The 13,458-nt window shown below is 44.8% G+C and overlaps 4 protein-coding genes across 4 annotated transcripts; 3 read left to right on the top strand and 1 right to left on the bottom strand.

Annotated features, from left to right (window-relative positions):
• The first annotated feature begins 133 nt into the window (after positions 1-133).
• Positions 134-2,493, top strand: EAE98_000042 (uncharacterized protein). The gene is made up of 3 exons (XM_038947660.1): positions 134-325; positions 432-526; positions 593-2,493. Exons 1-3 carry the CDS (start codon positions 278-280, stop codon positions 2,262-2,264), a joined length of 1,815 nt encoding a protein of 604 aa, XP_038815337.1. The 5' UTR covers positions 134-277; the 3' UTR covers positions 2,265-2,493.
• A 437-nt stretch (positions 2,494-2,930) lies between these two features.
• On the top strand, positions 2,931-6,686 carry EAE98_000043 (uncharacterized protein; the record flags this gene model as incomplete). The annotated part of the gene is made up of 4 exons (XM_038947661.1): positions 2,931-3,014; positions 3,140-6,415; positions 6,470-6,570; positions 6,626-6,686. 4 exons carry the CDS (start codon positions 2,931-2,933, stop codon positions 6,684-6,686), a joined length of 3,522 nt encoding a protein of 1,173 aa, XP_038815338.1.
• A 293-nt stretch (positions 6,687-6,979) lies between these two features.
• On the bottom strand, positions 6,980-7,914 carry EAE98_000044 (uncharacterized protein; the record flags this gene model as incomplete). Its single annotated transcript, XM_038947662.1, has 2 exons — positions 6,980-7,312; positions 7,456-7,914. 2 exons carry the CDS (start codon positions 7,912-7,914, stop codon positions 6,980-6,982), a joined length of 792 nt encoding a protein of 263 aa, XP_038815339.1.
• Positions 7,915-10,933: 3,019 nt separating this feature from the next.
• On the top strand, positions 10,934-13,363 carry EAE98_000045 (uncharacterized protein; the record flags this gene model as incomplete). Its single annotated transcript, XM_038947663.1, has 10 exons — positions 10,934-10,937; positions 11,135-11,157; positions 11,467-11,806; positions 11,872-11,924; positions 12,029-12,036; positions 12,089-12,182; positions 12,244-12,411; positions 12,479-12,530; positions 12,590-13,029; positions 13,079-13,363. 10 exons carry the CDS (start codon positions 10,934-10,936, stop codon positions 13,361-13,363), a joined length of 1,467 nt encoding a protein of 488 aa, XP_038815340.1.
• Between the last annotated feature and the right edge of the window lie 95 nt (positions 13,364-13,458).

The following is a 13,458-nucleotide window of genomic DNA, read 5'->3' on the forward strand; positions in this document are numbered from 1 at the left end:
GTTGACGATTTTCTCTCTTCTCTCTCTCTACGAGTACTAAAATTATATTTTTCAAAAAAAGATGCGAAATGTCTTAGCCCCCCATCCACTAAATTTAAGCTTAAATTTTAGAGTCCTCTTATCCTGAAACTCCGATAGCGGATAATATCTTTGATTGCACAATTGTTTAGCATCGTTACAAGTGGGATCCCCAAGTTTAAATTTACAAAAAAACGGACTTCTACATTTATTAATATATTTCAACCATAACCCTCCGTCTTTACATTACAAACTCAAAATGTCTGTAATCGAACTTGGAGAGTCCGTACCTGCCTTGACACCACATGTTAGTATTCGACCTTTCTTTTTAATGTAGCAAGGAAATAGCAATAGCGAAAAAAACCTTTTTCGTGAGGCAATTCATATGATTCATATATCTAATACTTTTCTAGGCCACAAGTGTTTCATTACCAACGTGGAAGGACAATGTTGGTTACGAAGAGGGCGACCAAAGGGTTTTGGGGAAGATGACCACTGGATATCCTCGGTCAGTTTACTTTAACTCTCGTCAACCTTTTCCGTTTAACTGACGCTGGCTGGTCTCGTGACTCAGATTCTTCATTCACAAACTAATCGTTGCATTCGCCGATGATATTGTCAAAGCATATGGCAGTCAAAACGAGCAGGCAATGCTCTTTCCGTCGCCTAAGACTGCTAGGAGTTGTGTGGCGTTTATGCTTTCAAGAGACAAGTCGATATCTCCAAATCAGCTTAGTGTAATCGACTTAGTCCTTGAGCGTAATCAAACCTCATCAGAAGTCCTCACCAAGATTTCGCCTTCCATTTCCGCTGTTTTGTTCGCCAAAGAATTGTTTCCGATTGCGAAGCAATACTGGCAGCATTCTGGAGACGGTGTTTCTAGCAGAAGAGCTGAATTTTGCCACACTCTCTTCCAGGAAGGATTGCTAGTGAAAAAGACAAGTCCGCCAAGTCCTCAAGATGGTGGTAAGCTATGTAAAGGTCCCAGAAGATACCAGAAAGGCTCTATAGACAAGACATCTAGAAGCTATAACGGCTCAGGTGGTGGCGACAGCCATCACTCCCCTATCTCGCCGATAACCTCTGAGGCCCGGGAAAGCTCGCAGTTCCTAGAGGAACGTTTTGGTCGAAATCTTGACGTTTCTTTCGTGGACAATGCAAGATCAGCAATTCGCCGTCGGATCGCAGGTTCATTGATTGGTGAAGTTGATTTGTCTGAGACTCCGAGCACAGATATGGCTTCTAATATGCGTGGAGTTGCCGAGCTTTCCGAGGACGATGTTTACCTTTATCCTTGCGGCATGAACTCGATTTATAATGCCCACCAGATGCTATTGAAAACCAGAGGTTCTTTGAAAAGCATATCTTTCGGGTTCCCATATGTCGATACTCTCAAAATTCTGGAAAAATTTGGTCCCGGCTGCAACTTTTACGGCAACGGCTCTTCAGAAGATTTAGATGATTTGGAGAGAAGACTCAAAGCAGGCGAGAAATATCTCGCACTATTTTGTGAATTTCCAGGAAACCCAATGCTAAATTGTCCGGATCTAAAGCGAATCCGGGCATTGGCAGATGAATACGACTTTGCTGTGGTGGTTGATGAGACCATTGGAAATTTAATCAATGTTCACGTTCTACCATTTGCAGACATAGTCGTCAGCAGTCTCACGAAAATCTTCTCGGGAGAATGCAACGTCATGGGCGGAAGTGCCATCTTTAACACTGGTGGAAAGTACTATCAATCCTTGAAGTCTGTAGCTAAAACAGAATATGAAGATAACTACTGGGCCGAAGATGTTATGTTCATGGAACGAAACAGTCGTCACTTTGTATCTCGTATTGAAAAAATCAACGATAACGCTGAAGTTATCTGTGATATACTTCGAAACCATCCATTGGTAAAGTCGGTTTACTACCCCAAATACAACGCCTCGAGAACTTTCTACGATGATTGTCGTACACCGAACGGAGGATATGGTGGGCTTCTTTCATTTACCTTTAAAGAGATGCCTCAAGCAGTCGCATTCTATGACAAGATTGAAACTGCGAAAGGCCCAAGTCTGGGAACCAACTTCACATTAACTTCACCTTATGTGATCCTAGCTCATTACCTGGAACTAGATTGGGCGGCGCAATTTGGTGTACCTGCGGAACTCATTCGGATCAGTGTTGGTCTTGAGGATGCTAGCGATCTGAAAGCGAGGTTTGCGATGGCATTGAAAGCAGCAGAAGATGCGACTGCTTGATGACTTGAACTTGTATGTAATGTTATAGTTTAGCCTGCGTGTGATAGATAGCGTTCGGTCCATACGTTTCAACAGTATCGGCCACTTTATTCAAGAGATGTAGGTAGATAGAACAGCCTAAAACTATAAGAGCTTGACACAACACCAATTTTTTTAAGCATAATTGTAAGTAGTCTCAAGTCGATCATTCTGGAAGAGTTGTAGAATTCGAAATGTGCATTACCGTATAATAAGTACCTACCTACGTATCCATGAGTAAGTAAGTGGAATGCTTCAAAGTAATCAATTCAGTAACCTACCTTGCTTGACTCGAGGACCAATTAAATTCCAAATATTTCTTACTTATAGAACCATGGAATACCTGGTTAGATATATCCAAATTGAATCAAATTAAGCTTCAAAACATCAGATAATCAGATAATCAGACAATGAAAGGTTTGATGAAAGAATTGATGGAGTTTTTACATTGAATTTGGCCGGATTGTTCATTTCACGGCAATTCAAGCAAGGGACGCTGATTGGAAAGTTTAATTCGCTGCCGCGATTGGAGGCTTATCAGGTGCTCTCGCGTGTTTGTAACTTATCTTCAACGCGTCGAATGGCCGAACTTAATAATTTTATTTCACAACTCGACTCTGACTTTTATCAGAGTAACTAAATCACCACATGGCTCCTCTAAAGCGTGCAAGACACGATGAGGGGGGTGTTATTGCAACTGAGAGTGCAAGCTCAGCCTTACGTCATGATACTGTGCGTAACTCTTGAACACCCACCACTACACTTTTGCGCCCTGGGATATTGGCAGATGTCCTCCGCCTTCTGCCATACTTCCAGAATAACTATCCATACCCACAGATGCTGACATTTTATCTTAGCAACGCAAACGCGCCAAAATCTCTAATGGTGGACCTTCTTCGAGATCATTACAAGTCCGCGACGATAGCCCCTCCAGTTCTTCCGACAACGCCAGCGATGATGACGACAATAATAATGACGATGATGACGATGAAGAAATGACTGTGCCCCCTGGAACTCAGTACGAATTACTTCGCGATGCTGGATTCAAACATTTGGAACACACCGAACACGATGATTACATGGCTACTCAGCAACTTCTAGCCAAAAATCAGACCCCTCGTACCAATCGCGCTGCCGAGAATTCCATCATTCAAGAAATTCAGTGTGTGAATTTCATGAACCATACAAATCTTAAAGTTCCCTTAGGCCCACTTATCAATTTTGTCGTCGGGGAAAATGGAGCTGGGAAGAGTGCAGTTTTGACGGGCATCACACTCTGTCTAGGAGGAAAGCCTAGTGCGACGAATCGTGGAAGCAGTATGAAAAGCTTAATCAAGACAGGAACTGATCGGGGAATGCTTCTTGTCAAATTGAAAAATGAGGGTTCCGACGCCTATCGGCCAGAAGTATACGGAAAGTCGATTATCATTGAACGTCATTTTTCGGGCAGTGGTAGCACTTATAAAGTGAAGAACGCAGCCGGTGGGGTTGTAAAAGACAAGAAGGGTGATATGGATGATATAGTGGAGTATTTCCAACTTCAAGTTGACAACCCAATGAATGTTCTTACTCAAGATGAGGCGAAAACCTTCATTACATCTTCTACTCCAGCCCAGAAGTTCGACTTTTTTAGGAAGGGCGTACAACTCGAACAACTTGACAATGACTACAAGCTTGTTTCCGAGAGTTGTGATCAGATCGAAGTTCTTCTTGATGAAAGCATGGGTGATCTCGAGGCACTGGAAAAACAGGCCGAGGATGCAGAGGCAAAAAAGAAGATTTATGATCAGCATCAAGACATGAGAGTTGAGAAGAGAGTTCTCAGAAACCAGTTGACATGGTTTCAGGTTGACGAGCAAGAAAGCGAACTGGAGGAGCGCAAAAGGACAGTTGTGGAAACACAACGAAAGATTGAGGAAAAGGAGAAGGTTGTAGATGAGAAAGACCGAGCATATCAGACACTTGATGCTTCTGTTGAGCGAGCTTCCGAAAAGGCCAGAATTCTTGGAGAGGAGCTTGTCCCTATCAAAGACGAAGAGCAAGAAGCCAAGTCGAAGGCTGAAGAGGCAGACTCGGAGGTTAAAAAGCTCCACCAGGAACACAAGGAGAGTAAGCTGGAACTCGAAACAGCAAAGCAAAAAGCTCGAACCATTCAAGGGGAAATCGATGCCGAGCAGAAGCGTATTGAGGATGCCAATGGTGGATCTCTCAATCGAAAATTCACAGAGATCGAATCTGCTAAGACGGAAGCTTTGCAGGCGAGAGCCGAATTTGAGAGGAGCCATGGAGAAATGCAAGGATTGGTAGAAAGGAGTCAATCTGCTAAATCTGCACTTGAAAAAGAGCAAGGGCCCTTGGCCGCGAAGAGAAAAGAAGTGGAGAACTGTAGGAACAGACTAAGAGAAATGCAGAACGAACGCCCGGATCCAATGCGCAGTTTTGACCAGAAAATCCCCGAGCTACTTCGGAGAATAGAGCAAGATCGAGGATTCATTCAGAAACCTGTTGGTCCTATTGGTCTCCACGTGAAACTTCGCGATCCTAAATGGTCTGACATTCTCGAGGTGACTTTTGGTAACACCTTGAATAGTTTTGCTGTTACCAACAAAGCAGACCAGGCCAGGCTGCAGAAAATCATCTCCTCCATGGGCATACTTCGAACTCAAATTTACATCACGCATCCCAAACCCATTGACACCACAAACAACGAGCCTGATCAGCACTTCATGACCATTTTAAGAATGCTGGATATTGATAGTGAGATTGTGAGGAACACATTGATCATAAACCAAGCAATAGATCAGGTATTACTGATAGATGACTTAGAAGAAGCAATGCGTATCATGGAGCCTAGGTCTATGCCTGCGCATGTCAGACATTGCTTCACTCTCAATCCACAGAGAAGAGGCTGGGGTATTCGCCTGTATTGCAATGGCCCCAACTATCAAAATAGTGCACAGGACTATGTGTCACCCTACCGGTTCAAAGCTCGCATGAATACAGATGGTGAGCGCCGTATTGTCTTGCAACAGGAAACATTGAAACACTGCCAAGCTGAAGAGTCGAGGCTTGCAAACAGTTGCCGTGCAGCTCAACAGCGTGTTCAAGAGGCAGACAGGGCGATCCAACAGCACAAGGTTGCCCAAGGCAGATTAAAGATTAGGTTACAAAAGGCCGAAGAACGTGTTGAATCATTAGAAAACGAATACAACAACCTTAACATTGAGGATGGCTATCTGGATTCCCTCAAAGCACAACTGGAGGAGGCGAATGACAATGTTACGCATTACGAAAATGCTTATGGCGCTACTACTCTTGCAAGGACTGAGTATAACACGACGTCTCTTGGCTGTAAAAATGCCTATAGAGCCGCCAAGAAACGTGTAGAAAGTCATGAGAAGTTGATTGCCGACGCAAATCAGAAGGTCAAAGCTAAAGAGCAGGCACGCGCTATAGCACTTGGGGAAAAGAATGCTGCTATTGCGCAAGTTGAGGTCTATAAGGATTACAAACGAGAAGCCGAAACCAAGCTCGCAGATACGGAAACTCGAGTGGAAGAATACATTGAAGCGGCAACGCAGATATGTGCCAGAATTCCAGTACCACCACATGAGACCAGAGCTAGTCTTGAAGCGAAGTACAAGAGTATTACGGATCAATTGAGTCAGTATAGCAGAAAGCTTGGGGTCACAGAGCAAGAAATTATAGATGGCTACGCAAAGGCTCATGAGCTTTTGAGGAGCTTCAAATCCCGCCGTAAACACATGGAAGAATTGCTAAGACTACTTAAGTATTCTTTCTCTCTGCGCATGAAGCAATATCGCAGTTTCCAGAGACATATCTCTGCCAGATCTCGTATCAACTTCAACTATCTGCTGAGTGAGAGAGCTTTCAGGGGAAAACTTGAGATTGATCACAAGAACAGATTACTGGATGTCCATGTCGAACCTGACGAGACAAGTAATAATAAGAAGGGTCGACAAACCAAGACACTTTCGGGAGGAGAAAAATCATTTTCGTCTATCTGTCTACTTCTCTCTCTCTGGGAAGCTATGGGTGCCCCTCTCCGCTGTCTGGATGAGTTCGACGTTTTCATGGATGATGTCAATCGGGATGTGAGCACTAAGATGATTGTAAGTTACAATAAGCTCTACTCACAAATTTCTCATATGCTAATGAGTCGATAGATCAGCGCTGCTCGACGCGCCGTTGGCAGACAATTCATCTTGATCACACCCAAGGCCTTGGGAGCTGGCATTGACCAAAATCCTGATGTGTCAATCCACAAGTAAGTCCCTCAATTGCTAGTCTAATGCCCATATCTTCCTACTAACATATAACAGACTTGCAGCCCCGAGAGAAAGATCACAGAAATCTATTCCCGAGACGATAAATCCCGCTTAATCGAATTTTACTGTAATTTACTTAACTTCTAAGGGGCGTTGGGGACTTGTAGAATCACATTGGGGGAATATTTGGTGCTGTGTCTTTCGAAGATATGGCGTTATGGTGTTCACTGGTCCTTTGAGTCCAGGTATGGTATTGCCCATGTGGTTGCTATTGGTGGCAATTTTGATGTTAAGATAACATGAATCTGAATACATGACCTTTTATTGATCTGTTTGTTCCCTCCTGCCATTCCCTTTCATGCCACGTGAACAGCAAAATACATTCCTCTATTTTATATAAATCATCCACTAAATCCTCACCCCCTTACTCCTCAAAACATTAACACCCGCCATCGCCGTGAAACCCACCCATTGACCAAGTCCCCCAACAATTCCTCCAAGCACCTGTGAATCCCTAAATCTCCTCTCCAGGAACTCGCGGGTATCTTTAAAGCCCTCGGATTTATCTGTCGTCATGTATAATTCGGTAGCAGCGTAAATAGTGGAAAGACTGGCTCGCTTGGTATACCAGGAACTGTCGACTGAGATGTCGCCGGACAGAAACCAGATCTCGTCGGATAGGGAATGTAGTTCGCGGAGAGAGGTGGGGAGATTGGTTGGTAGAGTGAGGAGACTTTGAGCCTGAGAGGGTTGTTAGTTGGGGCGTCAACATATGTGGAGTTTTGAATCTGATTTAGAAGAGGGGAATTGTGAAGGTATTTTGGGGGTGATGTTTAGTTTCTTATGGAATGTAACAATAAAAATCCAAGCTAGAATTTACGAACCTCCTGCCATTTGTGAATTACATCCTTGTTTCCCATTAATCTCTCCCACGTCAATGCCTTTACTCTCCTTCCCACTCCCTTGGGTGCTTCCCTCCCTTCATTTTCTAGAGGTGGAACAATGAGTTCTGTGTGATTCTTCAAAGCTATTCTTTGGGTGTACAAATGGTAATGTGCTAGACTAAACGCCCCTTTTGGAAAAAGATTTGTGGCGGCAGCTACATAACCGACATCTTGGGCGCCGAGTGAAAGGGTATTAAGAGTGAAGCCGTGAGTAGGGATGTGCGGAACGGAGGCGCGGAGAATGCTTGTTTCGGTAGGTGGAAAAGGAGAATCTAAGGGAGAGGGGCGGTCGTATGAATGATAGGATTTGGCGGAGAGAGAATTTGGAATTGCGAGATTGTATTGTTTGATGAGAGGCCGTAGGTGGCGGGGTAGTAGTCTAGTTGTTGAGGACGACATGTTTGGGAGGTGGTTTGGGAGGATAAATTTTGGTGGTGTTAATAGCAGAAGATTTTCCAATTCAAGGTTCAGCTTGGGCCAATAGTTGCCCGTCCCGCGGGATATCCCGATAGGCTAGTTTATTTTTTGCGAGCTCTACTTGGAGTCAGCTCGAGGTAAGCTTCCCTTTTGCTATGTCAACCGCAGAGCCTCGTTTATGAAGAACTTTGGCCGTCATCCATAAGCGGATGAAGCAATTGTTGGTTAAGTTCGCCGTTCCTTTCGTATTGGTCTCTTTCTTTGGTGCAAATGCCCTTGTACGGTTACCTTTGATCCACTTTTCTATATGCAGTAAGAAATGTTACTTACCTCTCACAGCATGTATGTCATGTTTTTGTTGGTGTCTTTCTCGTCACACTTTTCGTTACCCCTGGTATGAAATGTTTATTATCTGCGCGACGTCCCATTCGATGTGGATAGACTCGGTCGAAAACACATTGCAGCATGCAATGTGGGCCTTCCCCTAGGGATGCAACGGCAACATCGTATTGCATGAAATTTTTGGTCTTATTCTGCAAGATACGAAGGGGCACATGTGTACATATAATTGTACATATCAGGGCAAATGGACCTATCTCTATATTCTGATTTTGTTCTTTCAGGCCAGAGGAGCTGAAATCGGGCTTGGATATGACACTTCGTGGTTGAGGCATCGTCTCGTGGACATATCAACTTGATTCTGTCGTGCTACGGGGAAGAGCTTCCGTCCGGCAAGCCAGTTAAGCTCAGGTATTGTTGCAGATTTCAGCTGCAGGTCATCAATTTTTGGGAATCACCATATCATTGGCGTTTAGGCCCTCCGATTCAACGTTTCTTCCATAGTGGTAATAAGCATGCATGGGATTGCTCAAACCCCCAACAAGTGGGTAGGACATGTTTTCCTTCACCTTGCTCATACGTTAATTGATATATTCAAGCGTGTTTCATGAAGAAGTTCGCCGCGAGTCATAGCTCGTGGCAATATTGCATTTGCGTTTCCATCTCTTTGGCTATGTTCAATTGGATAAGAAGGACTGAGATCGCACATAATGTGTGAGAGATCCCAGGTGTAGATCGAATGAAAGGGAACTATTGGTGGATACCTACTCCCAGTTCAAAAGACTTCATTGGTTTGCTCGATCTGAAAGGAGGTTTGAGCTTCCTTATTCGATAAATCTGAACCAGACTTGATCGAGCCAATCTTCTCCGGAGTTCGTAGACTAAACTATTTTTGTGACTTGTGCGGGGGTCTGTATGTACGGTGCCTATTAGAGAAATGTGAGGTTCGTAGAAGATTGTTGAACTTCAAGATCTGTAATGGCCATTAGGTAAAATGAATCCAGGCGAGGTGATCCTAGAGATTCTTTAACCTGAACCAAATTGAGTAGCATGCAATGAATATCAGTCTGAATAATAGAAATAACTAATATGTCCAATTGAGACGGTGAGTTGAGAGGAGTAAGTTATGGGTCCGTTGTATCATATATATACACGACTACTCGCGCCGTACAATGAGAGTGACCAAAAAGCACACATAATTCATGTTGACTCTAGGGTCATCCATTGATTATACTATGATGGAGCCCATGGTCCCGCGTTGTAGTCCGGAAATTTCGCTAGACGCTGGAGGAGTGGAGGGGCCCATCATGATACGATCCATAACCAAAGATAGATATTGAAGGCGTGGAGAACAAGTGGTTCGCATGATTATACTCCATACGTCGACCTCTCTCTTTTTGAACTTGCAAAACAGCAAATCCAATGGTATCGTACCTGAAAGTCCGCCGTACTATAAAAACATGCCCAAGTGCAATCAATGCATGAGCGTGTGCCAATATCAATATGTCTTCGTATGCTGCCATATCTGGAAAGAATTGACCAACAGAGGGTGAAGATGAGTATGAGGTTTAGTCAACAACATTATGTATGTATGGAGGGATGAGTGAGGGAATGTACGGTACGATGTAAGAAAATGCTTCGGTGAACGATTTGGTTCACGTTAGATGGTAGGCTCGAGGTAGGTTTAGAAATAGAGATGGATACATATAATCATTTGTGATAATCGTCAATGTTTAGTTACTAATAACGCACCTGCCAATTACCGCATTGGGCTATTATTTCTTAATTGAGAGTGATGATTAATAGATTATGTCTCAGCTGAAGCCAAAGATTGATAGAGAGACCACTGCCGGTTATCAGCCGAAAAGGTAACAGTTCCTGCGCGCGACCTAGCTATTTTTCTCCAACTCCTCATTACATCGCGTCTTCAATAGGCACTCACACCTTACACCTTCCACCCATCATCAAAACATCCACCACCCACCACCCACCACCCAACACACCCCCATCCATACAGATTTGAACCACACCATCTTTCATCTGTATTACCTCAAGGAGTAGCACACCCTTGTGAGCCATCTAGTCGGGTAAGGAAAATATAGAAATTTAAATCAAATTTTCTGTATCTCATCCTTTCTAACCCAACCATTGGTCAAAGCAACAACCAGGTAAGCTCTCACTTATGGCTCAGATGTCATTTACTCCCAACCCACCCCCCAAGACATCCTCAAGTCTTGTCCTCCCAATCCATTCATCAGCTCTTCTTCGAGCTTTGTCACCGCAGCCAGGACGCGTTCCAAATAGGCAGATCCAACCCTTGACATTCATCCACGATCTTTTTTTGGTAACGCCCTTGTTGACGAACATTGCCGCAGGATAAAAAAACAGACGCTGTGTCATACTGCCCTTGTTGAAGTTCTTCTTCCTTACGGGTCCCTATAAGCCGCATCGAATATTCTTCACGGAGCTTCACTGGTTCAACTTATTTGCCGATTTCGATCAATTAAACGCAACGTTTAATTCGCCCTTACTTGGTCCATAGAATCCTTGTGCGCAGTCACTTGGGAGTCCATTTCGTCTCCAACCTGCAGGTTAGAGCATTAAGCAGCAGCAGCCTCCTGATTCTACTTATCACCTTAATACTTCACTCACAATAGATACAATGGGTATGTTCCCCAATACCCTCCCCTCCATTCCCAATTAGTCCATTCACCTTCTTTCTGATTCACTTTATCTGGTCTTGTTTTATTCACGTCATTGAAACCTTCTTACCTTCGATTCTTCCTCAACCTTTACACAAACCACCCCACCTCAATCTTGCTTCCTTGAGAACATTTTATTAACAATCTATTATTTGATCTAGCGGACGACTCTTATCGACCACAAGTATGTTCAATTTCTTCTGCTTCCTCCATAATCTTTCCAGTATCACATTGCGCAAACCTGAGCGTCGGCAATATAAGGCACTCCCGAAAGCCTTATGAGTCTTCGGCTTATGGCATCTCATTTCCAGGCGCAAACTAGTTGTGAGATCCCGTTGATCGCAACGCGCCAGTGCGCTTCTGTGGGAACCTTTCCTAATTGATGGCGTAAGAACCTTGATGGTCTAACCCACACATACAAATATTCTCGCACAACTCGATTCCTTCATTGTCTTTTGTCTATCTAATGGTCAAAGAAGCTTACGTTTCACAGAGAGAGAGATCTCGTTCACCTCGTCGACAACGCTCTCGCAGTCCAGGACGCACCCAACGTCGTCGTTCATATTCTCCTCGCAGTCGCTCACGCAGCCGTGACGAACATCGCAGAAACGATCGCAGATCTCGATCCCCAATGTCGGGTGCTGCAGGTGTAGGTGGTTCTGGGGGATCAGCTTACGGTGGACAACCACATAGGACATACGAAGAGAGAGCTGCGGCCAGAGAGCAAATGATGAGCACTCTACGTGAATCATCGCAACAAGACCGTCGTGTCTACGTCGGCAACTTATCATACGATGTTAAGTGGCATCATCTTAAAGACTTTATGAGATCTGGTCAGTGTTCGATAATGGAGGTTGGAGTTGGGGATATGGGCTAACCAGGGGTTCGATTTCTTTAGCTGGAGAGGTCCTCTTTGCTGATGTGTTATTGCTTCCTAATGGAATGTCGAAGGTGGGCGCCTATACGTGATTTGGCTTTGAATCTTTTCTTTTTCTCTTGGATTTTGATGGAATGTTGGATTGACGGATTGGGACGTTGTTCCGCGGGTATTGTAGGGATGCGGGTAAGTAACAGTCTTCTTAACTTGGTTGATCTCAAATGCTAAGTTGAAATAGCATTGTAGAATATGCTACGAGGGAGCAAGCTCAACAGGCAGTCAACACTCTGTCCAACCAGAACCTTATGGGAAGACTCGTTTACGTTCGAGAGGTAAGCATGCATTCCATGCCGTTTCAATTGTGCTTTCAACGTTTACTAATTTTTGTAAAAGGATCGTGAGGCCGAACCCCGATTCACTGGTACTCCATCTGGAGGCCGTGGCGGTTACGAAGGCGGCGGTCCACCAGGAGGTCGTGGTGGTTTCCAAGGTGGTTTCGGAGGTGGCATGGCCCCTGGAGGTGGAGCTGGAGGTGGAGGCCGTCAAATTTACGTCTCCAACGTTTGTCCCCATCTATCTTTACCCTTTTTATGACTCTAGTGCCGAGAATATTAACTTAGCGATTTAGCTTCCCTACACCGTTGGATGGCAAGATCTGAAGGATCTATTCCGCGGCGCTGGTATGTTTCCCTCATGCACTAACACAAATGTGATCAAGATGTTGATCAATATTATATAGCCCGAAATGGTGCCGTTGTTCGCGCCGATGTCCATGTTGGTCCTGACGGACGTCCAAAAGGCTCTGGTATTGTTGCTTTCGAATCTCCCGATGACGCTCGCAATGCCATTCAGCAGTTTAATGGTTATGACTGGCAAGGTCGCCCTCTTGAGGTCCGCGAAGATCGCTTCGCAGGTGCTCAAGGATTTGGTGGTGCTCGTGGAGGATTTGGCGGTCGTGGAGGCTTCGGTGGCGGATTTGGAGGCCGTGGAGGCTTCGGAGGTGGCCGTGGCGGATTTGGCGGAGGATTTGGTGGAGGTCGTGGTGCATTTAGTGGAGGTTACGCCGGAGGTGCTGGTGGATTCGATGGTGGTGCTGGAGCTCCCGCAGCTGCACCTAACCCTTTCACCGACCACGCTACCGCTGGAACTGAGAGAAGTGAAATTATCTATGTTCGCAACGTAAGTATTATTTGACTCCTCATCGTTTTACAAACTAATGTAAATCTAGCTTCCATGGTCCACTAGCAACGAAGATCTTGTCGAGCTTTTCACCACCATTGGCAAGGTCGAACAGGCTGAGATCCAATATGAGCCTAATGGCCGATCCCGTGGTACTGGTGTTGTTAGGTTTGACTCGGCCGAGAATGCAGATACCGCCATTGAAAAATTCTCTGGCTACCAATACGGAGGTCGTCCTCTCGGCTTGAGCTTTGTCAAGTACCAAATCCCTGGTGGTGCCGGTGATGCTATGGAGACAGAAGTCACTCACCTCACACAAGATCAAATCATGTGAGCTCGGATCTAAGCACACGAACTGGTCCCACACCTTACGACACCTTTCGCCCATGTTACAACACACTTTTCTTTTATCAAGCTCGATTTTCTTAT

This window comes from Botrytis deweyae, assembly GCF_014898535.1.
Source record: "Botrytis deweyae strain B1 chromosome Unknown BDEW_001, whole genome shotgun sequence".
Taxonomy (NCBI): domain Eukaryota; kingdom Fungi; phylum Ascomycota; class Leotiomycetes; order Helotiales; family Sclerotiniaceae; genus Botrytis; species Botrytis deweyae.